We start from the raw sequence: 25966 nt of genomic DNA on the forward strand, positions 1-25966 counted from the left end.
CAGACGTGCTCACCAACACTTGTTCTGGCTGAGGCGGCACACTTTGCCCAGGTGAAGGTTGCAGTTTTAGGGTAGCCCAAATCTCAGGAAGCCTGCTGCTCAACACCCAAAAAAATGGGACTGTTTCCTCCCTACCACCTGTAAAATTCTGGGTTTATTTGCCTTAGTGTGAATGGCAGATGAATTCATCAAGGCAGCAGTCACTTATTTGTGTTGCAGGCAAGTGTCAGCCATCAGTCTTGGGGACACGTATGTTTTGATCTCTCTGTAATTGCTGAACCTGTTTATCCTTAACATACCAGACAGCTTTGATGGCGGGGTAAACATGACAGTTTATTCCCCTTCAGGCTTATCTCTGAAAGCCAATGCCTGTTCCGTGAATGGAGGGAGGGTTTTGTTCTCGGGTTGGTTTGGGGGGTTGTTTTTCTAGGGCTTTGCTCCCTCTCCCCAACTCATTCCTCCATTCAACGCAATTCTGACTTGTAGGGTTTGTTTTAACTGCAGATTCAGGGCAATATCACTCCTCACGCCATTGTCATCCTGCCTAAAACAGACGGGATGGAGATGCTTGTGTGCTATGAGGATGAAGGCGTGTATGTGAACACCTACGGACGGATAACTAAAGACGTGGTGCTCCAGTGGGGAGAAATGCCTACATCCGTGGGTAGGTCAAACCCTTCCTCTTCACCTCTTTGAGATGAGAGATGAGGAGTGGAGAATGCTGAGATGGAGTTGTTAGGGCTTTTGTTTATCCAGAGATTTCTCTCAGCCAGAGAAGAGATGGGGTTGTTAAGTCTCTACAGTTTGGTCCTCCATAACAAAAGCAAGCGACTTCTTGAAGATTTGAGCTCTGGTTTGTCTTAAGTATAAGATAATATAAGCTGTTGCGCTGGTGGGATACTGTGTTGAGTGGAAGAGGGGCTGTGTGCGGAGCTGGGCGCGCTTAGGTTGCTCTTCTGGCTGAGCTGTTGCTCAGTTCCACGACCCATGGAGTCAAGCCACTGCCCAGCTCCTCTCCCACAGAAGTTGGAAGTAGTGATACAACTTCTGTTTAAATTATTCAGCAATTTCTTGTTGAAAAGTGCTCTTTAAAGCCTACTGTCCGTACAGGCACATGCCTGGCTGCCCGTGCCTGCGGCAGTCAGAGCTCTGCCATTGATCCACATAGGCTTTGAGTAATAGCTGATGAGGGCTTTTCTGCCTGTTGCATAATATTCAGCTCAGCACACGTTTAACACCTCCCTGACACTTCCTTTTGACAGCCTACATTCATTCCAATCAAATAATGGGCTGGGGAGAGAAAGCTATTGAGATCCGGTCAGTGGAGACAGGACACCTGGACGGAGTATTTATGCACAAGCGAGCTCAAAGGTTAAAGTTTCTATGCGAAAGAAATGATAAGGTAAGTCCACTTCAAAGCTTGTACCTCTGCTTTAAGCTACAAGCCACTTTTAGACTCTTAAGTCTGGTTTATCTTGAGGTTAATAATTAATCTGAAGGTCCTGTTTAATAAGCAGTCCCCAGAAACCCACTCCCAATTAATTCTCTCCGGTGGATGCAGACCTGCAAGATCTCTTCCACCTCTAGCTGAGATCTGCATTGACTTGGCTTGACTTTCTCCCAAGCCTTGCATCTGAACATTAACTATTGAGCTGCCAAGTAAACTCTCCAGAAGTTGAGAACTGGTAGCACTAAGTGACCCTGATGGGAGTTCAGGTGCAGAAACATTTTGATGCTTTTTTAGATGCATTTTGATGCATCTGAAACTATTTTCTCCAGGGAGCTCCATCTTTTTCCATGGACAGCACTGATCAATACTGCTCTGGAGGGTCATCAGAGCTGCATGGGGAATGCGGCTGTTGTGTAGATGACACCTGCCATGGGTGCTGCTGACGGGCAAGGGGTGCAGGGAATGAAGGGAGGAGAAATTGCTGGAGGAAAAGGGATATTTGCATGGAAGAAAAGGGATATTTGCATGGAAGAGTTGGCGGAATGCTGAGGTCTGCATCTGCTGTTGATATGTCCTCATCTCACGAGGTTTCACCAAGATAAAGCAGGACCAGGCAGCAGGGAGTTCTTTCGTAACGCGCACGATCACGTAACACGTGAAGAAACTGCTGTGTCCCCAGATCAGGGTTTAATAACATGCAATAAATAAGGTTTGAGGCCAGGATGAGTTTAGTGAGCAGCTGCTCGTTAGTCGAGTGCTGCCCTCCCTGGTGCGACGAGTTAGGCTGGAGCTCTGCAGGAGAACTGTATCACAACCCTGCAGTGGAGCACGCCATGGGAACCTGCCTGAGAAGCTGGATTTGGGTGGCCCACATACCCCTAGTCTGCTGTTCTCCTCACTTTTGAGTACCTGACTCTGCTGGTTTTATACTGGTTTTTTGAAAGAGTTCTTTTTCTGGTTTGCTCCTGTTTGGGATTTTTTTTTCCTGGTTTTCATAAAAAGGAAAAAACCCACCTCAGTCTTTCTAAAATACTGGAACCAGCTGATCACTGGGGGGTTTGAAATACTGAAATCTGATGTGTCTCTTTCTGGAGAAATGGTTAATGGTGAAAGTCATGTGAAGATTGAATAGTTTGGGGGTTTAAAAAGGACAGATTCTCCTCTTCAATATTTGCAAATTGTAACTTAAAAGACTTCCATTAGGCTCAGATGCTGGTGGATCCTGACAGAAGCACCAAAACTCCTGTCTTTCCTACAGAGTTTCAGCGCTTTGAGCATATTGAAGGAGTTTTCCCCAGCTTTACTTTCAGGAGGAGCTGAAATACCAGGACTAACTTTACTGTAAAAAACCACTTCAAGCCGAGGCAGATGCTGACCCACAGGGTTAACGTTAGCAAGATCCAAATCATGACTGATTAATATTGCATAATAAATGGTGTCGTGGCAGTAAAATGTGATGGACTTGGTATTTTTGATCACTTTCGTAGTGATAGGAGGGAGGTTTTATTACTGTGTTTGCTCACAGTGGTTTGATTAGATCCGAGTCTGGCCCCGGAGCTCCGCAGAAAACTGGGAACTGGGCAATGGTTCACACAACAGTTCAGCTGTCAGCCAGAGAAAAGGAGAGGCGAGGAGGATGAGGCAGAGGGAACCACGGGGCGTGGGCAGCTCCCGCATTCATGGCTCAACAAGACCATTAACAGACCTTTTCTTGATAAAAATTATTAAAACTTTTTTTTTTTTTTTTTGCTTCAAACAGGTATTTTTTGCATCGGTGAGATCTGGAGGAAGCAGCCAAGTGTTTTTCATGACCCTCAACAGAAACTCCATGATGAACTGGTAACAGAGGAGCACTTGGCACTCACCGCCATGGCATTATTTCTAATTTAAAGGACATTAAACACGTGGACTAACACTGTAGAGGCAGATGCGGAGGGCCACGAGGAACGCCGCTCCCCTGGCGATATCAGCTCCGCGGCGGGGGCTGTGGGCAGGGATGGACTTTCGCGCTTGGACCCCCCGAGGTCTCCTGATTACGCTGTGTTATAGTGGGTTATGAGTTTTCCTTTATTTTATTTTATTTTTAATTTTACTTTTTCTTTGTCCCCTACTTTGTAAGAACGGGGAAAGAAACAGTGTCAAAAAGTCTGTTTTTAATCCTGTCTGCCTGCTAGCATCAACTATATAGTATGTTGTAAAGTTACCAATTAAATCTGGTGAGAGACAGCACAATAAATGTACCTTTTATCTTTGTGATGAAGGCCATAACCATATAGCTGGGTAATTTTAGGAATCTTTTGCCTTCACCAACATTTACATGTTGCTTTTGGCAGCAACGGCTTAACGGATTTTTAAAGAAGAGAAAAAATAATAAGTTTTTTTTCCCCTCTTTTGGGAAATGGATTTTAAATGGCTAAACTACTAGCCTTAGACTAATAAAAATCAGCTACCATTTTTGTCAAGTCTGTCCATCCATATTTCTATATGGATCTTCACATAATGGTGTGTCTTGATAGGGACAGAGGTGCCATTTGTTGTTGCTCTGGAGGTGCCCGCCTGCCCCCGGGCTTGGCCGCGGGTGCCGGGACGGGGGATCGGAGGAGGAGAGGACGGCGGAGAGGTCGGAGCAGCCCTGCGCTCACGGGATTTGCAGCCGCAGACAGCTCCCGGGATGCCGCAGGTGCCAGACCCCGATGCTGAAGCTGGCGAGAGCTGTGGGTGCTCATCCTCCCTCAAGCCCGGAGCCGGGTGCTAGCGTGCGGAGGCAGCCGGTGCGGGGATGGAGACAACGAGACGAGCTGCCCGTCCCCCGTGTTGCTGGATTGGGCTTGTAAAGAGCTTAAAAAAATACATATGTGTCTGGTTTCTTCGGCCAAGGGTCTGAATCTCTACGCATTTTCCGCCCCCTCCACTCCCTAGGAATTACCCAACATACAGTGGAAGAGAACATCTGTGCCGAACCGTGTGTGTGTGTTTAGTTCGGGTTGAATCGTGTCCTTATAAACTGTGCTCAGTTGATTTCCGTTCTCAGTGCGTATCTGGGGTTTTCTTTCTCAGTAGCTGCAAGCATGGCCGCCTGTGGTGTTGGGGTGTCGCATAACAAGGTCTGTGTTGCTGGTTTTAACCTACCTCGTTTCGGTTGGGGTTTGTTTTTTGGTTTGGTTTCTTTTTTTGTTCTTTTTTTTTCTTCTGTTCCGCTGTCAATCACAGCGCTGTTACCTCCAGCGACATATAGAGAGCTTAACTGGCAATCTTGGTGTACTCAGTAATGATGGCTTTATTAAAAAATGATTAAATCAACAGGACTTGGTCAAACTCGAATCTTTATGGAGGGTAAGAGGCGTTGCGGGGTGGCAGGGATGGGATGGGCCACCCCCCTCACCCGGAGCATCCTGCAGGCAGAGCATCGCAGCTCACGGAGGTAAAGTGGCTTTTCAGGGCTTCGAGTCGCGATGCCCTTTGACTGGAGGGTCTCGGGAAAGAGGCAGTTTGGGGCAGGATGAGTGCGGGGTACGGGACATGTCCCCTGCAATGCTGCCCAACAGCAAGCAGAGCTGAGGGATGTCTCCATGGACCATCACCACCTGAAAACTTCTGCTCCTCTCTAGAATCAGCCCATGGTTGTTATAAAGACATGCTTTCCCCTCCAAACGTTCCTGGCTTTGCTTGTCTCCTGTTGTAAGTAAAATTGTGGTCAGTCGATGGTTGTGTTTGATCAATGCTATAAGAAACTACTTAATTTTAGTGTTTAAAGAAATAAAACCTGGGGCTCCTTTTAAAACCCTGTTTCTGGAAGTTTCTGCCCAGGAAAGGTAACTTAGTTGTTCAGCTGAGCAGTGCTGCAGGAGGAGAATGAGAAATAATGTCTGTGAGCGCAGGAGTCACTTGAGCCTGTCGCAGATTCAGTTATTTACAGAGTTGCTGTGAAATACTGCATGAACCTCAGGGACGAGTTGTACCCTCCATGGAAAAGGAAAGAAAAGCTCTGAGGCCACTGGGGAGGTGCTGGGTGCCATTCCCGAGGTCAAGGGTGCTCAGAGGTGAGGCTGAGGCAGCTGCTCGTGGGAATCGAATGGTTTCAAACCCGTTTGATTATCAAATGGCATTTTTCTTGTTGCAAGATGCTTTTGGGGTTGATCACGTTGTGTATTTTGGGGCAGAAGTGGGATGTTCAAGGTGACCCTGGTGCCAGCCCCAGAGCTCAGCTGGTTGCTGGGAGTGGTTGAAGTTCTTGTGCTGCAGGTCCTTCTCTCGCTCTCAGCCCATGCAGGTCCTTTCCTGCTCGGGCAACAAGGTGCACATTGACACTGCATAACCAGGGCCAATGTGAGCATCACGTAGTGAGCAGCAGTGGGGACTGAATCAGCCTGTTCCCGAAGGCGAGGGTGGACCTCCACAACACACCGTGCCTGTGCCCAGGATGAAAAGCTGCCTGCCTGGCTGCTCTGAGGAGACCCAGCAGAGACGTTCTCAGCAGTAAGGATGCAGTTCAGGGCGCAGGATGCCTGTTGCAACCACCGCATCCCCGCGGCAGCTCTTTGCTGCTCCGCAGAGCTGCTGCAGAAGAGGTTTGCTGGGTTTGCTTTCCTTGTCCAGGAGATGCTGCACCACCCAGAGCTGGGGAGGGGGGAAGGGACCCATTAACTCCCCTGGTTTAACACCGCTGGTTTTTGCTGGGAGGGTGCAAGGCCAACACATCAGTATTGTTGCAGTTGTGCCCCAAATTCTCCACCTCCAGTGTGTTGTGCAAGGGTGAAGCGCTGTCCTGCGGGTGGCCCCAGCACTGCTGCCTGCCCTGGCTGCTGTGCACATATAGAGAAAAAAGGAACCTATAGTGTGTTCTTGTGCCTCTGATCAGCCTGTTCTTACCTGGAGAGCCAGAACTTCATGGTCTGGATCTGGCCCTTTTCTTTCTTCTTGTTTCTGTTTGTATTTTATTTCTCTTTCTTCCTTTTTTTTTTTTGTTTTTTTTTCTGAATGATCCAAAGGCAGTAAAACGGGTGTGCAAATTACCCCGATCACAGGGAAAGCCTCGCTGTGCTTCTGGAACCTTTGAATTCTTTTCACTGATGTGACAACATGGTTAAGTGTTCCAAATCAAAGCCCAACCCTAAACTTCAACCCCTTGCCTTATCACAGAGCATTAAATTTAACAACACCACCGGCTGCAGCAGGCACAACACACTGCGGGCAGCAGGCATGGTGATTCTGCCTGACTCTAACGTGACACATAATCCTTCCACTTCATTGTTAAAATAAAGCATTAGCAGTAATGCTAGCACCGTTGTTTGGAAATGATGTAAATGATGCCATCGTGAATCGTTCTGATTCGTGCTGCGAGGCGCAGCCACCCAGGGGAAGGTGCTGGCTGCTGATGGGGATTCCTGGCATTCACCCGTTCTGCATACTTGGGCATTGCGAAGCTACGAGAGCGGTTTGGAGCAGCATCTTGCTGGAGATTCTGGAGAAAAGCTACAGAGCTCTGCAGCGCTGGCCAAAGCACTCACCAGGGGTGTGCGGTGTGCTGAAAATGGTGAAATGGGGGTTGGTCACAGCTGCCTGAAGATGAGCCAGCAGAGTGCCCAGATGGCCAAGAAGGTCAGTGGCATCCTGGCTTGTAACAGCACTGGTGTAGCCAGCGGGCCGGGGGCAGTGATTGTTCCCCTGTACTGGGCACTGGTGAGGCCACACTTCAAACACTGGGTTCAGTTCTGGCCCCTCACTCCAAGAAGGACATTGAGGGGCTGGAGGTGTCCAGAGAAGGGCAACGAAGCTGGTGCAGGGTCTGGAGCACAAGTCTTAGAAAGAGGGGTGTTTAGCCTGGAGAAAAGAAGCCTCAGGGGAGACCTTCTCATTCTCAACAGCTCCCTGACAGGAGGTTGGAACAAGGTGGCAGTTGGTCTCTTCTTCCAAGTAACAAGTGACAGGATGAGAGGAAATGGTCTTAAGTTGCACCAAAAGAGGTTTGGGTTGGACATGAGGAAAAATTCCTTCCCCAAAAGGGTTGTGAAGCCCTGGGACAGGCTGCCCAGGGCAGTGGTGGAGTCCCCATCCCTGGAGGGCTTTAAAGGACGTGTCACTGTGGTGCTGAGGGACATGGTTTAGTGGTGACCTGGCAGTGCTGGGTTAGTGGTTGGACTTGATGAGCTTAAAGGTCTTTTCCAAACTAGTTGATTTTGTGATTCTGAGTTGGTATTTCTACAGCGCTTTCCCTGGGAAGGGCAGTGACGCCTCAGTCTGGGGTTCCCTGGACCCACAGCAGTGCTCAGCCTCACGCCTGGAGAGCAGCTTTTGTCATCTGCCTGCCTCACCTCTGACCAGACCATGCTCCCTGAAAAACTGTGGGATGAATCTCTCTGGCTGAGGATGAGGATGCCAGGGCTGGCCCCATGGAAGGTGCTGCCTCCCCTTTGTCCTTTTGGTCTCTGTGCCCTTGGTTGAATCTCTTAACTGCTGCCTGTTGAGGCTCTCCAGCCGTGGGACAGGTCGGTGCTGCTCCTGCGCAGCACTGTGCTTATATCTGCACCCTATGGCCTGTGGGCCCATAACAGCTGTTCCATGCAGGAGATCTGATGGGCTCATCGTCCATCCTGGAGAAGTCAGGCCCGGTGCTCTAGCATGTAGGAATGTGGTGCTTCAGTTTTCCAAGGGAACAGTCAAGGTGTGATGCTCTGACAAGCCCGTTTGGTAGTGACTGCAGCTGGAAGCAGGTTTACCCACTGACCTTTCCCATCCCCGAGCCTCAGGGACAGCTCGAGCTCATCAGCACGTCCACATTCAGACCCCTGTTCAGAAAAACACAGGGGCTGGGATCTGTTAGTGTCCCGAGAGCTAAATACGTGCTTTAACTGTCTGGGGCCAAGACTCTGGCATCATCTGGGGATCGAACACAAGAGGGTAGGCAGTGCTGGGCACCAGCTTGCAGCATCCAGCCCTGCAGAGAGGGTAGGAGGGGCCAGGAAGGGATGGGAGAGCCCGGGGATAGCTTCATGACTTTTGCCAACAGAGCTGGCTGAGGGAGGCTGGTGGCTGTGGGGCTTCCAGCCTTTGGCATCCAGAGTTTCCATGGAAGTTGCCTCCCCAGCCGCTCTGCCCCCCTTGCCCAGGAAGCCGGATTAAGGGAGGGTTCTGCTCTGTAAGCAGCAGCGATGACACAACAGGCTACAAGCCATAGGAAGGCCACCCTGCTTGCTCTTTTTGTTTGAAGATGTCCTTTGTGCCCCAAACTGTCTCTGATAGACTGGGAAGAGTAGGGGGGAAAGCATCATCTTCCCTCACATGGGTACCTGTGATGGAATGGGGATGCCGGAGGGGGACATTGGACCTGGCCAGGAGTTTCACAGCGCCCAAGATTTTCTGCTTGGGATACTGGGTCAGCGCTTTCTTTTGTTTTCCCAGTCAAACTGGAGCAGCCTGTTAATTGTCTAATCCTGCCAGCCCCCGGCGTGGAGGCATTTAACCACAGTGCAAAGAAGCGGTGCTCGTAAATACCTGGGTAGCCACCCACAGCGAGCAAACAAACGTGGTGGGCAAAGATCTCACTTGGGAGGACAAATATTGGGGAAAACTTCAAAAAGCTTGGCCTTAGAGTCCTCCCTTGGGGCCCTCCTCTGCTACACCAACCCAAGAGCGGAATGCAGGTGCTGTGGCTGGAATCAATGCCTGCATTAATGCAATGAACTTTTCTCCTCCAGTTAAAGTTTTACTTCGCTGGAGGAGACCAGTGCAAAGATTAGTGGTCTTGGCTCATCTGGTTTTTTTGCTCTTCCTCTGTAAAAAGTACATTTTGTGCCCATTTGAAGCCTGGCTGAGTGACAGCATCACCCAGCTTGGCTGCTGACCCATCAGGAGCTTATCAGGAAGGTAATGGCATTAATCAGCATTAATCACCTTCTCGGTGAGACCAGCTCAGACCAGCTTTAGGCCCCGTGCAAAGTTCGAGCGAGCCCAGCCGAAGGGCTGTGATGTTTGGCAGCAGCGGTCGTGTTCGATAGCACGGGCAGAACCTGCCAGCATCAGCAACAGCTGACAGCGCAGCGATCTGCCGGCCCTGCGGGCTCGGCAGCAAATGCAGCTCTTAGCGTAACGTTCTGGGTCGTTTTGCAGCTCCCTGTCTGCACGCAGCCGTCTCTGGACACTCCCGGGGCACTGTGTGTGTGCGGGCAGGTGTGTTTGTACATGCGGAGCGGTGTACAGCTGTATTTATGTGTGTTTGCTGGGGATGTTAGACGCACACATCGACATATTTTAAAGCAGATGCCAAGCGCTATCTAAATAAAACACCCTTAGTCATTTTCTAGCGGCTTTGCTCTATGAGCTGGAAGGGTTTCTTCATGCTAATTCAGCGGGATGTTTGTAACGTAGCCCGTGCACCCAGCACAGAAGACAAGAAAGGTGTCAAACATCTCCAGAGAGGCTGTAGCATGTTGCCGGGTCCCTGCCATGTCACGCTGCAGACAGCCCCAAACTAGCCCTTCAGCTGGATCATTTGAATTCCCCAGCCCCACTCCATGTCTTTGCGGGTCTCCCGTTGTTTCGTTTGTCCCCCCAAATACAGGGATTGGTGGTGGCTGCTCTGAGCCGAGCAGTGGCCAACTAACGCGTGGAAGGCTTGGGTTTCTCATTAACTCCAGAGGTGATATAGTCCCATCTCCTGGAGCACCAGCCACTCTTGCTGCCTCCATCCCAGCTCCTTCCCTGCCCAAGCTCCCACCTCGCTCAGCAGCCCAGGACAGTGACCACTCCCGAGAGGACAAGCTGCGGGATGGACAAGAAAAGCAAAATGCAAGAAGAGAAGGTAATAGTGGCTGGGAGGAATTTTTTGCCCTAGAATTTCTGCAGGATCCCAGCTCTGAGCTATTACATTTATTGTTTGCCAGGGCCAAACCCAACAGAACCCCAAACCCCCTCCCCTAATCACTTCCTCTTTGATGTCTGCATACTGAAGGCGAGGACAAGGGAGTCAAGGGATTATTTTCTGATTTTTAAGAGCTCCGTCAGCTCATTGAATAATTTTAACTGCAACGGAAGGAAACCATACTTGAAGCAGCTCTGCTGAAAAACACTTTTTGGGAATTCTTTTTTTCCTAGCTCCTCTGCTTCTGTCTGTGGGCTGGGGATGGGGCAGAGCAGATGCTGTACAGGGCAGAGCTCCCACTCGCCAGGAGCACTGGGGAGAGGACGGGCACCGCAGCAGAGAGACTGCTCGTTGTGGGGTAACGCTGCTCTGCCCCAGGGGCCTGATCCTGCTCACGCCCACGATCTCTGAAGGAGAAGGGAAGCCAGCCAAAGCACCCATGCTGCCGCCACAGCGTCCCTGGGTGCTGCTGGCCTGGGCAGTGCTGGGGTGCAGCCCCCCAGGTCTGGACAGGGCTAGGACAGTGGGGTGAGGCTGTTTTCTGCTTCCTCCCCCAGCACCTCACGGGAACGCTGGTCCTCTCCGTCTTCACCGCGGTGTTGGGCTTCTTCCAGTATGGCTACAGCCTGGGTGTCATTAATGCCCCCCAGAAGGTAAGCTGAGCCCCCTTCAAGCTGTGCGCAGCCAAGGGACGAGGCATTCAGGGCAGCCAGGTCTGGTTTGTCCCTTGTGGGGACCCTCAGAAGGGCTCTGTCCCTTCCCCAGGCGCTATTTCCTGCAGTACAAAGCTCCCTGCGATAAAGAAGCGAGGTGAGGAAATGTTAAGGACCCCCTACTGCCATGCCGCAGAGAAAGGAGCGGGGCTCTGGACATGGTGGTGCCCTCCCCACTGCAACATGGTCCCTGTGCCCAGAGCAAAGGACAGCACCTCGCCCTGTTCCCAGGAGCTGGTGTTGGATGAGGGGGGATGCTCTGTGCCTGCCCTGACAGTTCCTCTCCACTGGGGTCCTTATGCTGGTGAGCTGTGGGGGACCCCACAATACCACCCCTGCGGAGCCTGTGATGAAAACCTTTTCCTGGGGCATTAAAAAAACACCGAACAGGGGTTGGGAGTGGTTACAGATTGGAGCTGACGGTGTTTTTCTTTTTTGCCTGTCACAGGTGATAGTAGCCCACTACGGGCGTGTGCTGGGCGTTGCCCCCCTGGACAGACATGCCACCAATGACTCCGTGGAGAACGGCACCGTCCCCATCCCTGCTACGGAACCCTGGGGTGGCACTGAGGGCACGCTGGCACCCCCAGCCAACTCCGGCGAGGACCTCGCGCACTCCATGCACATCCTCACCATGTACTGGTCCCTCTCTGTCTCCGTGTTCGCCGTCGGCGGCATGGTCTCCTCCTTCACCGTGGGCTGGATCGGCGACCGGCTGGGAAGGTGAGAGGACCTGGCGTGCCAGGACTCGCGTGCCGCAGTCCAAGCCTTTGCGTTTGATTCTCCCCTAGAACTGACTCCTTCCGGTAGAAATGTGATTTGTGTAATTTTCCTCACTTTAATGAAAAAGAAAAACCCCTCTCAAACCCCCAAAATACTGTCCCAACTGTCACAGAGATCTGGCTTATTCAAACCTTCAGTTATAAATCAATCGGTTTATTGCAAATTTTAGCACTTCAGACGAGCAGCTGATTAACTTACAAATTCCACCCCCCTACCCACCCCTCTTCTTTCCACGGCAAAAGGCAGAGAACAGCGTTTGCACAGGATGTTTAATACACTTTAACTACTCCGACTGCACCCCTGCCCGATACTCCGCAGTGCCCACGATCGTTATGTTTTCCCCTGTGGTGCTGATTAAGTCACTCAATAGCTTGAGTCGCGCTGGCTGCCATGGCTGAGAGGTGCCACAACGAGCTGTGCTGCTGCCTTGCAGGGTGAAGGCCATGCTGGTGGTGAACATCCTCTCCATTGTGGGGAACCTCCTCATGGGGCTGGCGAAATTTGGGCCGTCTCACCTGCTCATCATTGCCGGGAGGGCAGTCACAGGGCTGTACTGCGGTGAGTCCAGGCAGTCTCGAGCACTGCAAACCAGCCCCTCGCTGGGGGTGGGTGCTCCAGGGCTGCAGTTCAGAGTTTCCTCTATTTTTTAATTCTTTTTGTTAGTTCAGAAGGGTTTCACAGGTGGGAGTTTCCCCTTCTCCTTATGTCTGTCCTTCTCGATCCAGGATCTTTCCCAGAAGCATTAGGGTTGGCTCTGTCATGAAACCAGGTTAGTTTATGTCTCCTAAAAAGGAGCAAGTCCCTCCTCTGCATCTCAAGGCTCGATCTCGGTGGTGGCTGTTGTAACTGTATATGATTAGCCACGCCGTTCCACAGGTTCCCTAGACAACAGTCCTGTCTAGCAGAGAACACAGGAGCGCTCTATGTAGAGAGGATAAGATAGCAGGCAAATAATCTGGGATTACACTAGAATTGTCCTAGAATAACAGCTCATGATCGCTGTTGCTGTTACGCAAATACAATACTGCGCTCTGACAGTTCAAGGCAAGCTTTCAGGAAGCTCTCTGCTCTGTGATAACTTCTCCCCATGGACGATCTCTGTTCCAGGCTCGTATGTGCGTGTGCAGGTGTAAAGGCTTCCCAGCTCGGGGCTCTGAATCCAGGGTATCTGAGCACCGTTGCAAGGCGCAGGTGGTTCCCCGTCCGGCACGAGGGGTTTGGTGGGATGTGGGATGCAGTGCATGGGCTCTGTCCTTCTTTCCTGTTTGGGAAGCTGTTTCTGTGGATTGCTGAGCTGTGGTCTGGAAGAAGTGACGCCAGCCTGTGCTCGGTGCAGGTCTCTCCGCCGGACTCGTGCCCATGTACGTCAGTGAGGTCTCTCCCACAGCCCTTCGAGGAGCGCTGGGGACGTTGCACCAGCTTGCTATCGTCACGGGTATCCTCATCAGCCAGGTAAGAAGGAAAGAGCACGTGCAGGTGTAAAGGCTTCCCAGCTCGGGGCTCTGAATCCAGGGTATCTGAGCACCGTTGCAAGGCGCAGGTGGTTCCCCGTCCGGCACGAGGGGTTTGGTGGGATGTGGGATGCAGTGCATGGGCTCTGTCCTTCTTTCCTGTTTGGGAAGCTGTTTCTGTGGATTGCTGAGCTGTGGTCTGGAAGAAGTGACGCCAGCCTGTGCTCGGTGCAGGTCTCTCCTCCGGACTCGTGCCCATGTACGTCAGTGAGGTCTCTCCCACAGCCCTTCGAGGAGCGCTGGGGACGTTGCACCAGCTTGCTATCGTCACGGGTATCCTCATCAGCCAGGTAAGAAGGAAAGCGCACGAGTCTAGAGAGGGTATTTCAGAGCTTAGAGGGCCGTCGCTCACCATTCCACCCCAAAACTGAAGGAGAAGACAAAGCAATCTGCTCTGATGGGCTTAAAGTCCCACCTTGACTTGGAGGTGTCCTAACAAAGACAACTTTTCATGTAATAAAAGGTACTTCTGCAGATGATTTCTCCCCGTCAAAGTTTTTGTATGCATCTCTTGGAGTCAGGCCGGATCCTGAACGGGAGAACGCTGATATTCAGGTGCTCAAAAATGGCTTCACCAGAGATGCAGGGAGTCCAACATGCCCGTCAGCAATTCCCACCATGCAGGAGTCCCAGCTACGTGACAGGCTGGCATTTAAACGTACCAAGAACCAACACATCCAGAAAAACTTAACCACAAAGTTCATGTAATCTGATTTAGCCAAAGACTATGAACAGACCATGGCGGGAAGAAAGCTCATAATGTGGGTCCTGCCGGCCTCATGGGCTGTGGGAATACAGAGCTTGTGCTGCGGCCCCAGTGCTCAAACCATTCCGGTTAGCAGCTGGGGCATCCCGTGCTGCGTAGAGCTCCATCCACGCTCTGCACCTCTATGGAGATGGTGGGACACGTATGACCATAAAAAACCCGTAACCTAAAAAGCCAGAAAGGGCAAGTCTGAGGAGACGACGTTTCACCGCCGTGCCTGTATTGGCTGAGCTGTTCTCACAGCGGTTCCGGCCAGGCACAGGTCTCCTGCTGGTGGCACAGCCCAAGGAGGACTAAGTCACTCCAAGGTGGGGAACAGGCTTGCAGAGGTTTGTCCCACAGCACCTGTAAGCCAAAGTCTCGCTCGTGACATTTCACACCATTGGTTCAATCCCTCCTTGCAAAAGTGCATTGTAACTGAGGAAATCAAACTGTTAGGGCTGAGAATTGGTATTTGCTTCTAGTTTTCCTCCAGGCTGTCACTTCAAAATGCCATCATGGTCAATCGCTTTCTTTTTGTCGGGTGCAAAATAAGCCATTCACTCGTGCCTCAATTATTCCAGGTCCTCGGACTAGATTTCCTCCTGGGCAACGACGAGATGTGGCCCCTGCTCCTCGGTCTGTCCGGCATGGCTGCCCTCCTACAGTTCTTCCTGCTCTTGCTGTGCCCCGAGAGCCCCCGATACCTTTACATCAAACTGGGGAAGGTGGAGGAAGCTAAAAAAAGTGAGATATGCAATGTGGGCCCGTCTGGAGTGGTTTTCACTCTGCATGTAGTGTCAAACACAGGAGGGAAAGCCCGGCTGAGGGCTCACACGTGAACTGGGTGGAGTTGCTCCATCCCACGCAGCACGTGCAGGTGGCATTTTGGAGGTATAGTGACTAAGGCATGCTTGCTTTTGTGTCACTGCGGGCAGGGTGAGCCTCAGCGTGTTGCTCCCTTCCATCAGTAAGATCATGCCTGAGAGATCAGACCAGATCCCGTGGCAAGCAAACACGCTTTTGGGGCTTGGTGGGCCATAGAAGTCCTCAGAGCAAGAGGACATTATGGTCCATGTGGTTGGCTTACCCTGAGTTTTCGCTAGAGAGGTTCTTGTCCTTACTCTACCCCTTACTGAAAATTAAATGTCCATCTTTTTTTTTTCTTAAGGTTTGAAAAGGCTCAGAGGAAACTGTGATCCGATGAAAGAGATTGCCGAGATGGAAAAGGAAAAGCAAGAAGCTTCTAGTGAAAAAAAAGTCTCCATAAAGCAGCTTTTCACCTCTTCGAAGTACAGGCAGGCTGTCATTGTGGCACTGATGGTGCAGATATCTCAGCAGTTCTCGGGAATCAACGCGGTGAGCCTCCCAAAAGCGTTTCCCTTTAAACAAATCCACCCTGAGCACGAAAAGGCACTGCTGGCTCTCTCCAAGCCATGTAGGGGTGAAGAGAAGGCTTCCCCATGACTGCCGGAGGCTCCTCAGCCACCACCATCAGCCAAGCTGGACTGCGGGAGGGCGGGAGGAGACAAGGGGACAAGGGAGTTCTGCATGAAACCAGCTGGGACAAGCAGAGCCACCCTGAGCTCTCCCGTGACTCTGCTTATACCCGAGTCCGTCAGCAGTTCGCTCTCTCTAATGACTACCTGCTTACCCCAGGAACCACATAAGCACCGTGTTCCAGCTATTTTTAGCTAAACAGTTTTTGCAGCACCTCCTGGGACACCAGAAATCCCCATTTTACCCCCAGGAGCATGGAGCCTCCTTTTCAAAACCAGCGAAGACTCGCATTTTTGAAAGTCTGGTGGCAACTTTGCAAAGGTTGAGGCCTCTGTCCCACCACTTTCAAAACTCTAAGAGCGTATCCCCATGCTGAGGCAGAGCAGCACGCTCGGATGTCCATCCCCATGGGGCTGAGCCGGCAATGAACACCCCACGGAGCCCAGCTGCCCCGGCTTGAGCCACGGGGTCAGCACCCCCTGCGCTTAACTTCTGCCAGAGAGGAATTGCCTTTTTCTTGGGGAGATGGGAAAGACTGAGTCATTCCAGCGTAGTGAGAATATTTTAAAATTCCTGTGAAACTTGGCCATGTTAAATGTTTGTCTCCAACGGCTGGCATTGGTGATCTGGCTTTTAAGATCAAACACGGGACTACATGGAAAATAACAGTTTTAAACGTGCAAACGCAGCAGCTCAGGAGGGCAATTTCAATGGGATTTTTACCTCCCTCAGGCTCCTTTGAAAGTTTCGGCTTTAATTATTATAACAAGCCATTAGAAGTTGAGAAACTAATCATAATTAAATTACTTCACATCTCAGCCAAGCAAGTGCAACTCTTCCCTCAAGAGAACAAAGTTTCGCCAGCCCGGTTGCCTAATCCTTCTTCCTAATGTATTTTGATAGATCTTTTACTACTCAACAAACATTTTTGAGAGAGCTGGAGTTGACCAACCCGTTTACGCAACCATTGGTGTTGGCGTGGTGAATACAGTCTTCACTGTTATCTCCGTGAGTAAATATTTCTGCCTGAAAGACTACAAAAACACATAAGCTACAACGTGGTTTTGAAACATGATTTTACCCCGTAGCCGGGATTTGCAGGGTTTTTTCACAGCCTTTCCCTTCCTTTGTCTCTCCTGAGGGCATTAACACAACTATCAGCAGGCAATGAATGGCCCATCAACAGAAGATCAGGAAACGCCAAGCCCGTTTCCCTCACACCTCTAGAGAGACTTAGGGAGCAAAGGACTTTTACCCACCGCGAAGCAGGACCAGCAAGGCAGAAATACACAGCTCTAAGAGGTCTTTCTCCAACATGCAGGTAGAAGTAGTCCATCATGGATCCCGTACAGAGGAGAAAATGTGATGTTTCTTGTGAAATGAGGCACGGAGTTTTGCAGCTGGAAGAGGTCTCTCTCCAGCTTGCAGGGTCTCCTGCAGTTCAATCTCCACCCTGGGGCTGCAGAACTTGCAGCCTGGGAAACGTGTTCTTTGCTTCTTTTGGCCATGAGCACTTAAAAATGATCTGCATTTGTCAATAAATGACAGACCCTGACCAAGAGGCACTGGCAGCCGGGTGGACCTTGGCAAAGGTAGAAGGGAGTGCAGAGGCTTGCCCTTTGCAACTGCATGAGTTAGCAGGATGAACTGCCTCTGGCAAAAGAGATGGACTCTTGGAAGCATAAATCACTTGGGGTGATAGCAGGAAAAGTTGAGCTGATGGCCAAGGGTGTCCTTTCAAGCAGAGGGGAAGGAACGGGCAGCCTCAGAGGTATCTTAAGGCAGGCCAGATGCACTGTCCTCTGCAGTTACCTACGTTTTCCCACTGGGTGAAGTGATTGGTACAGACCTGGATGTCAAAAGTTGGATGAGGTGACTGGAGTTCCACCAAGAGTAGCTGAGAAGGAGCAAGCTAAGCCTTGTGGCTACCACGGAAGCAAAGGGAGTCTGGGAGCAACTGAAGGAAAAATCCTGACTCCAGTTGCTACACAACTGTCCCTGCCCTAGGACAGGCAAGGTGCAGTGACTCGTGATGTGACTTGAGTCATCCTACGTTTTGAAGGGTGCTTCTAAACTAGCATGGACCCAGCAAGTTTATTCTTCCAGAGGAAAAAAAGAAAAAAAAAAAATAAGAGGAAAAAAGTCCACAGTCAGCAATATATATGTAGGAGTGGTGGGAAGTCCTGGGAGCTTGGAAATGCATGAGCTCCAAGTATTTGTGGTTTTTCCTTGCCCTTGGCAAGGTGGCTGCTCAGTCTGGCTCCCTAACAGCCACCAGCAGAGCTTCTGACCCCTGGAAACCAGCACAGAAATCTCAACCACAAGACCCAAAAAAGCAGGAGTGTGGTGTGCTGGGTAACAGTTGCTCATTGCTAATGGACCTGATGGAACTTCCTGAGAGTGGCAGTGCTGGAAACTGAGCTGCTGCATGTGTTTCTACAGGTCTTTCTGGTGGAGAAGGCAGGCAGGCGGTCCTTGTTCCTGGCTGGTTTGATGGGCATGTTAATAAGCGCCGTGGCCATGACAGTTGGACTCGTGCTCCTGGTAAGGATCCCTCTCCATTTTTTCTCCATGGTTTGCAAATGAGAGAAAACAAACTACCCTTTAAAGTGAATGTTTTGCATTTTCATCTCAAAGAAGTTCAGAAAACATTTGTCCTTAGAAGGGACGGTTCAAAGTGGCCATAACTGGAGCCATCTCTGGTTACAGCAGTGCCTGAGTTCATTGCGCTCTTTGGTCCATGAGATAACCCAGTGCTGCTAGAAGGGACGTGTATCCCCTGACCCCTCCCTGAGCCCACTGACAACCTCGGCTCCTTACACAGCAAATGCGCTATTCCCTGCCAAGAAAACCAGGGCATACCTCCACGTGCCAACAGTGTGTACCTAAACCCTCAGCCTGCATCTCCCTGGCTTGGCGTAGGGATGCTGGACTAGCATCTTGTTCTTAAAAAAGGAACAAATTATTCCTTCTGACACTCAGGAGAGGGGTCAGGCTGTGAGTCATGGGTCAGAACAGGCAGATCCTCTGGTCCCCAGGAGCTGGTCCCCATCAAAGTCAGTCCAAATCACTGGTGCAAGCCCCTGTCAAGATGTAAAACCAAATGAGGGGTGGCCTCCTTTACTAAACACCCAGGTTGTTAAAGACAGCCCCATTTCGCATCCTCCTGGCCATGCTGCAAGCAAGGAGCAGCTCAAAGGTACAGGTGAGCTGACAACCGTGAACTCCAACATCCCTCTGCAAGCAGCAACGCTGGCACCACATGCCCAGCCAGCACCTGGCACAAGAGTTTAGAGCTTTAATTATTCATGTCCAGTCCCCACTTGCCTGAATAGAAAGAAATTTCTGAAAAAGAAGTGTCATTAAAGTAATTAGTGATAATTAATGAGAGTCGTGTTCAGACTGTAACACGGAGCGCACCCTTCTGCAGAGCCAGTTTGCCTGGATGAGCTATGTCAGCATGGTCGCGATCTTCCTCTTCGTCATCTTCTTTGAAGTCGGGCCCGGGCCCATCCCCTGGTTTATCGTTGCTGAACTGTTCAGCCAAGGCCCGCGGCCCGCTGCCATCGCCGCACGCGGCTTCTGCAACTGGGCCTGCAACTTCATCGTGGGAATGTGTTTCCAGTACATAGCGGTAAGAAATCCCACTAAAGCCAAATGCCAGCCCAGCGGGACGTGGATGTCCTCCCAGATCTCCACACCCCAGCCCCGCTGGGCACCTCAGCCACCTGGGGTAGGATGGGGAAGCCATCCCTGCGGTGCTTGATGGTGATGTCCCCTGTTCTCGCTTCCCCGGCTGCAGGATCTGTGTGGACCGTATGTGTTTGTGATCTTCGCGGTTCTGCTTCTAGTCTTCTTTCTGTTTGCGTACTTCAAAGTACCGGAGACGAAAGGCAAGTCCTTTGAGGAGATCGCAGCTGTGTTCCGCCGCAAGAAGCATCCAGCCAAAGCTATGACTGAGCTGGAAGAGCTCCATGGCAGTGAGAAGGCATAGACATTGCCATCCAGACAGGAGGGACTAAGCATGGACCTCCTTCAGGCACCGCAGGAAAAACACTGGGCAAAAGTCTCATTTCATACAAACCTTGCAGCTGGTAGACCAGGAGGACCCATCCATCAGTTTCCTTCTGGCTGCTGTGGCTCACACCTCCAAGCCACAGGTGCTAACCTGGTGTTTTACTCTGAAATACTCAGTACAGCTGGACTGCGGGATGAGCCAGGGAAAGGACGGGAGGAGTATGTTACACCTGTGTCCCCATGCCCCACTGGAAGACCCCGGTGGGACGATGGTCTTACTAGTTGGCAAGGCATTACATTGAGCAGGGTCATCACTCAGCCGGGATGAAGGAAAGAGGGGTCAGCTGATTCTGTAGCCTCCTATTTCCACCTTTTTGTGCTTGCTGCTTCCTCCGCTGAGTGATCTGATGCCTTGAGAAACCAACTGCTAGTGCAGTTGTGCCACCAGCACACGGCACCGATCGCCCGAGGTGTTAAGGAAAACAGGCTGAGCAAACTCCCCCTTACTCTGGCCTGTGCAGAGGAGGAAGGTGGATCCCACCTGAAATGGTTGGGATGACCTTGCTAGCTCTTCTGTCCATGCTTTACAGAAATACTGTTTGATCTCATAAGGATTTCTTGAGTCACAATATTTTTTAGGAGAATCTTAGGAACTCTGGCTGGGCTGATGTGCCCTTTTGTTGTTGTTTCAGCCAGACCATTTGCCTCCTCTTTCCCCCTTGGAATCCTCTCCTCCCTCCCTTATCCCTGCTGCAACACAAGACACAGCACATCACTGACCACACAAACAGCCCGGGCACTCCTGGCCTCCAGGCTGGGAGACTCAAGTCTTGCTGCCATCTGTCCCATAGCGTGACCATTGCCAGGTCACCTCCCCTCTCTGTTTCCCCTTCCCCACCCTCCGTGTCTGCCTTCCCTTCTTTTTGTACGATGCTTAGAGCCACAGGATTCTTCTCGCCCTTGCGGGGGAGATATTGGAATCCTTGTAAAAGCCTGCTCGTCGTTGGCTTGACTTTTAAGGTGTGTATGTTCCTTGTTGTGACGCCAGGTTACTTTCTAGCAACTTTCTCAGGATAGAAGCCCATTATTTATTTAGAGATGAACCACCAGCAGTTTTTTCGTTGCAACTGCCAGTGAAGCGGTGACCATAATGTAACAGAGGATGAAACACAGTGAAAAGGATGAGAACAGATGGGCCAAGAAGGACCATTGGCTGCTGCTATGGGTTTGGTTTTAGGGAAGGTTCACATTCCTTTTCATGTGCCTGAACTTCTTTCCTTTGTAGACTTTACTCTCATGGTATTAAGACCTTAAAGCAAATTCTGGTCCTTTCCAAGTGACTGGAAGTGTAGCCGTGAGGTCCACTGGGACAGGTGTCTGGCCCAGGTACGTGCACTGGAGCAGTAAGATTGCACCAAAGGCTTTCCTGGAGTGACCACTGGGATTTAACTAGAGAACTGGGTCAGAGCTGTCCTGTGCTACAGTGGTGGGGGACCTGGGGCAGGGTGTGTGGGAACCAGGGTCCAGGCTGGGGTGCACAGAAGAGAGCAGCGGAGCTGGGGCGCAGGCTCTGGGTCAAGCAGTCTGTGTGCTGCAAACAGGACTCCCCAGGTGAGGCTAGCTGAGGCGGCAGGCTCAGAAGCTCTCCGTGGTGTCTGCTGCAGAGAATTCATATAATGGATTGTCTGGATGTAAAGAGAAGAGATGGGTTCTTGCTTTCTGCAATGTTATCTACATCTGTTACATAAAAGTGACAATGAACAACATCTACGGCATGTGTTGGCTTGCGCTGTGGTGGTTTTTCCCCTCTGTACATCTCAGACATGCCCAGCTCCAGATGGGAGGTATTTTCCTGGCAGAACACATTCACTCCATGGGTGGTGGTTGCTGTGCAAGCCTTCAGCTCAATCCCTTTGACATGCATGGTCCAGAGGTGAGACTGCGGGGCTGCTGGAGCCGGTGGGAGCTAGCTCAGTGTTGGGATGAACCCTCACCAGAGGTGTGCCAGCACCTACCCCAGCTGTCCCCACTGCCCACCAGTAAAACCCCACTGTAAAACACTCATCTGCTTCATGGACACTGGTGCAGCTTTGAACTTGGTGCTGGGGCCTCTCTAGGCACAACAGGCAGGAGGAACATTTGAGGAGAGATGGAGTTCAAAGAAGCTTTGCCTCTGCTCTAAGGGCAGAGCCAGGAACAGGAGGCAGGGTGGCAGAGAAGGTGCTGAACAACCCTGCTCGGTCCCTGTGAGCCCGACAGTCTGTACAGAGTGACTCAAGCTACAGCCACACAATGGTCATACAGGTAGTTTGACATGTCCGAAACTGCTTCGCTGAACTTCCGCAGAGCTTCATCCTGACGCCCGAGGGGCATCGGTCAGGGACAGCGTCAGTAACTCATTTATTCAGCACCAACCTGAGCAGCCAGTCTTTGTTCTCCTGTGTGTTGCCAGGCGAATGGTGACAGAAAGCCTGGTCCCATCACTGCAGTGCGGCGCACACCTTACTTTAACAAGTAACTGACGTTACCCACAGCCACAGCCCTGAACCTCCCGGAATACTTGCCTTGGGGTTCAGAGGCACTTCAGTAAAATGACTCTGTAAAAACCCGTGTGGATATTGTGAATATTCTCTCCTCAATTCATCCTGCACCCCTGTGAAGCTTTAGGCTGAGCTATAGTGAAGACCACGTAGTTTGAAGTGGGAGTCTCAGAGACAGCAGACTACACGTGCCAATAATTCATTTTTTCCCAGTCTGCTGCCCACAGGCTGTGAATCCTGCGGGCTAACAGGACGGACCCTGTGCTTTGTCAGTGCTGACTTTCAGGTTCTGCTTCCTGGCAGCAGCTGCTGCGTGAAGTCAGGCTCTCCTTCCAGGCTGGGGCCTCCCACCGGAGACACTCTCCGGCCTTCTTGGGCCACAACCGGACAACGTACCTTCATGTTATCATTTATTTGTGTATTTTCCCAGAGAAGGTGCTTTGCTCATCCCGGAATGTTTCAAATCAATTCAGCTCATGGTTGCTCAAGGCTGCAGCCACCCCTGTCCTCAGCAGAGCTGATTCACTGGGCTGAACTATCACAAGTGCCCTTTTACCACGTGCAGCGATGCAGGAGGTTATATCTGCAGCTACGTTTACTTTTGTCACATCAGGCTGGTAATTAGGACTGTACGCTTTATCTGTCCTTGCCACACGCAAGGTCCAGTTCAGACTTGTTCTTGAGAATCATTATTTTTATCTCTCAGAGTAACAGTTTGACTAAGTTGCTAATCATTAAGAAAATTTAAGAGACCAAGTCATGCTTATTAGCTAAATGGTCTTTGCACTTTAGTTAACACGTGAAATGTGTTCCCATGCTGTGGTTAGCTAATCAAGCAATAGAATTAATAATCCCTGAGAAAGCATCTTGTCAGCAAGAGCTCTGACAGCGTTTTCCTAATGTGCCGCGATGACAGCCATTAAGAGTGTTCTGTTGTGTCAGACAAACGGCGAGCGATACCTCATTTCCCACTCTCTAGACACAGTTTTAAAATTAGTTTGACTTCCCTAATCCAATGAACTCGGGACATTTGGCCCCATTACCACTTTCCACACTAATTTATCACTGATTTTCTGCCTCACTTCAACTTGTTTTTCATCACGGAGACGCGCTACCGTCCACCTCCTGCGTCAAACCAGCTGACAAGGATGAAGCTGAACCATCGTACCGCACCGTCCGTCGTTGAGGTGCAGCGCATTTCCCAAGGCGCTCAGCATCCTCTTGTCTCACTGAAACCTATGGGAGCTGAGGAATCGCAAGGCAGGACACCAGGTCTGGATCCAGCAGCATGTGTAAGCCTAAGATTTAATTTAAGGTAACTGTGTCAAGTAAGTGTTTACTAAATCCTGAACCAACAAGTGTCAATTTTACCCAGAGGCACCACTAGAACAGCTGTGCTGAAAGGGAGAGAATCTCCTCTGCAGCAGGGTAGCAATAAATCCTGGCTGTAGATCAGCAGTCCCGAAGTTTTAGAGGCTGTGGATAGAGCTGCAGAGCCAAGGTTTGGGGAGTGCCCTGGGGTTTTGCCTCCCTGTATTCGGTCCAGGACTATGAAAAGCGTCAGGGCCCCCAGGTGCAGGTGGGATTTCACTGCACCAGCACCGTGGCAGCCCCAGAGGGGAGCCTGCGCCAAGGTGACTGCAGAGGCTCCTTGATCCAGTTCATGCCGCACAGCGATCATAGGTGGGAGCTCAGAGGCTCTGCTGAGCAGAGCACTGTCCTGCGGAGGTGGGGATCATCGGTCCCCACCCTCTGTCATGTCCCTCGTGTCCTCCTGCTTGAGGCTGTGCCCAGAAGGCAGTGTGAACCCTCACCTCAGTCAGGACACGTTGGTGGGCTCCCAGGTAAGACAGCTCAGCAGTTGGGCCAGAGACACTGCTCATGTTGCAGTAGGGCTGTTTACACCACGCTGGTCACCACCCGGTACTTCTAACTTTGTGACCTGAACCATGAGGGTGAAGGAGCCTCCCTCTACTTTCCCGCAGTGCTCACTGTGGGAGCAGGGCTGGGTCAACTGCTCACCGCAGCTCGGCCACCAGCCCTCTCTCGGCTGGCTCACAGGGCTTTCCTCCGACACCGTCTTCTGCCTCCAGGCACGCCTGGGTGTCCCAGGACTCAGGCTGTCAGATGTGTGTGTGACCCAGCTGTGCAACACTGGAAAGGAAATGCATTTAAATGAGAAAGGGCACAGCATTTACAAGTAGGCTTTGAAACGAAATTGCTATTGTTGTACAGAAAAGGGGGACAATCACATAAGTACTACCAAGGAACATGCTTGAGACAATAACTTGATCCAGCCAAAGGAACGATGCTGGTGAGCAATGACCGACAGAGCTGATTTCCCATTTTCTTATTGAATCTCCAAAAAAAGCTGCCTTGGAATACTTGTTCTGTCTCTCAGAAATAAATATCTACAGCTGCACTTCAGTAGAAACGCTTGTGGAAAATCAACCAAATTTATAATCTGATACTTGAGGAGGAAAAAAAAATTGTCAGTAGTGCTTAGCCCCCGCCTGCTCCAGTCTGGGTTCAGAATAGTTCATAGTTGTCCCACACAGTATTTTCTTGGAAAAAAATAAAGCCCTAGAGCATGTGCAACTAGTCACACACTTGCAGGTAAATGAACACATATAAAGACACTGAGAAGAATGCCCTAGACTCTGCTTATCAACCAGCACAGAAAAAAAACGGGCAGCTCCCCGGGGTGAAGCATATCCTCTCCAGAGAGGGCTGGGTGAGGCGGCATCCACGGGAAGAGGAGCGGACCACTGCCTCAACCCACAGCAGCATTATAGATGGCCCCATGTAAGCGAGAGTCAAACCCATCTCCCCGCGTACACGCTGTAGGATTTGGAGAAGGATCTTAGGAACCAAGGATGGGACCGCAGGCAAACAATTAACACAAATTAAATAAACGGAACGATTTAAAAATGTGATGTTAAACGTGACTCGTGTAGCAACTCCCTCAGAACACAGATGACGAACTGGGGATCTCGGGGCAGAAAGCATGGGACAGTGCACTGGAGCCCTTGGTGCGGGTGGCAGAGGCCAGCTCTGACAATGCTGCCACACATGCACTGAATTTCTGCAGTTCTTGGTTTGTCTGGTGCGGGGGTGGGCCAGCGCCACAGAACGGCCCACAGGTGAATCTGGTCAAACAGCTAAAAAAAAGTCTTGAGGCATCTGACCTGGAGAGTATTAACAAAAATAAGCATTTGGCTTCATTTTGCTGAGGAGCCACCTGGCTTCTCAGAAGGATCATGGCCACGCAGCTCTCCTCAGACAGGGCAGGGGTGGGTGCCGGAGGCTTGCGAGGGCTGCACCATTGGTGTCACCGGTAACAGGCAGGACGTGGAGCAACCTCAGCTTCGAGTCTGTCTGTGAGACCAAGCTTTTGTCATGGCTTCTTGGCAGCTCCAGGCCAAGGTCAAGCCCTTCTGACTGACCACTGCAGAACACTCTTGCTTCTGATTATTCTGAGAGCGGAGACACGGAGCAGATAAAGATCGGTTAAGCATGCCTCATGAGGAATCACAGAATCACAGTCGGGACCTCAACAACCATGCCGTCCAACCTTTCTTGGGAGAAGCCCTGTCCCAACCAGACCAGACCAGACCAGACCAGGGGTGCAAAGGTAAACGAGGGCTGCGGAGTTCTGGCCCAGGCTGCGCAAGGCAGTGGTGGCGTCCTCGTCCCCGGGGGCGTTTCACACCTGCCGAGGTGGTGCTGAGGGACCTGTGGCGACCTGGCAGTGCCGGGGGAGCGGCTGGACTCGCTCTGGCAGGTCTATTCCCACCACAACGGTTCTGTGCGACAGCCTAGCGCCCGGCCCGGAGGGGACACGGGGAGC

General features: G+C 51.2%; 2 protein-coding genes across 2 annotated transcripts in view; both read left to right on the forward strand.

Moving 5' to 3' along the window:
- Positions 1-4750, forward strand: part of TNIK (TRAF2 and NCK interacting kinase) — a gene marked incomplete at its 5' end in the record, with an annotated part of 38986 nt that extends 34236 nt beyond the window's left edge. The window contains 3 exons of the mRNA XM_010137909.1: positions 505-664; positions 1263-1402; positions 3210-4750. Of these exons, the coding sequence (XP_010136211.1) occupies positions 505-664; positions 1263-1402; positions 3210-3293 (384 nt within the window). The remainder of the gene's footprint in view (positions 1-504; positions 665-1262; positions 1403-3209) is intronic.
- A 5464-nt stretch (positions 4751-10214) lies between these two features.
- On the forward strand, positions 10215-19553 carry SLC2A2 (solute carrier family 2 (facilitated glucose transporter), member 2). Its single transcript, XM_010139023.1, has 11 exons — positions 10215-10247; positions 10865-10960; positions 11469-11743; positions 12237-12361; positions 13489-13604; positions 14644-14806; positions 15231-15418; positions 16463-16567; positions 18002-18103; positions 18990-19193; positions 19362-19553. Exons 1-11 carry the CDS (start codon positions 10215-10217, stop codon positions 19551-19553), a joined length of 1599 nt encoding a protein of 532 aa, XP_010137325.1.
- Positions 19554-25966: the final 6413 nt, after the last annotated feature.

Source organism: Buceros rhinoceros, unplaced genomic scaffold (assembly GCF_000710305.1).
Source record: "Buceros rhinoceros silvestris isolate BGI_N320 unplaced genomic scaffold, ASM71030v1 scaffold1270, whole genome shotgun sequence".
Lineage (NCBI taxonomy): Eukaryota > Metazoa > Chordata > Aves > Bucerotiformes > Bucerotidae > Buceros > Buceros rhinoceros.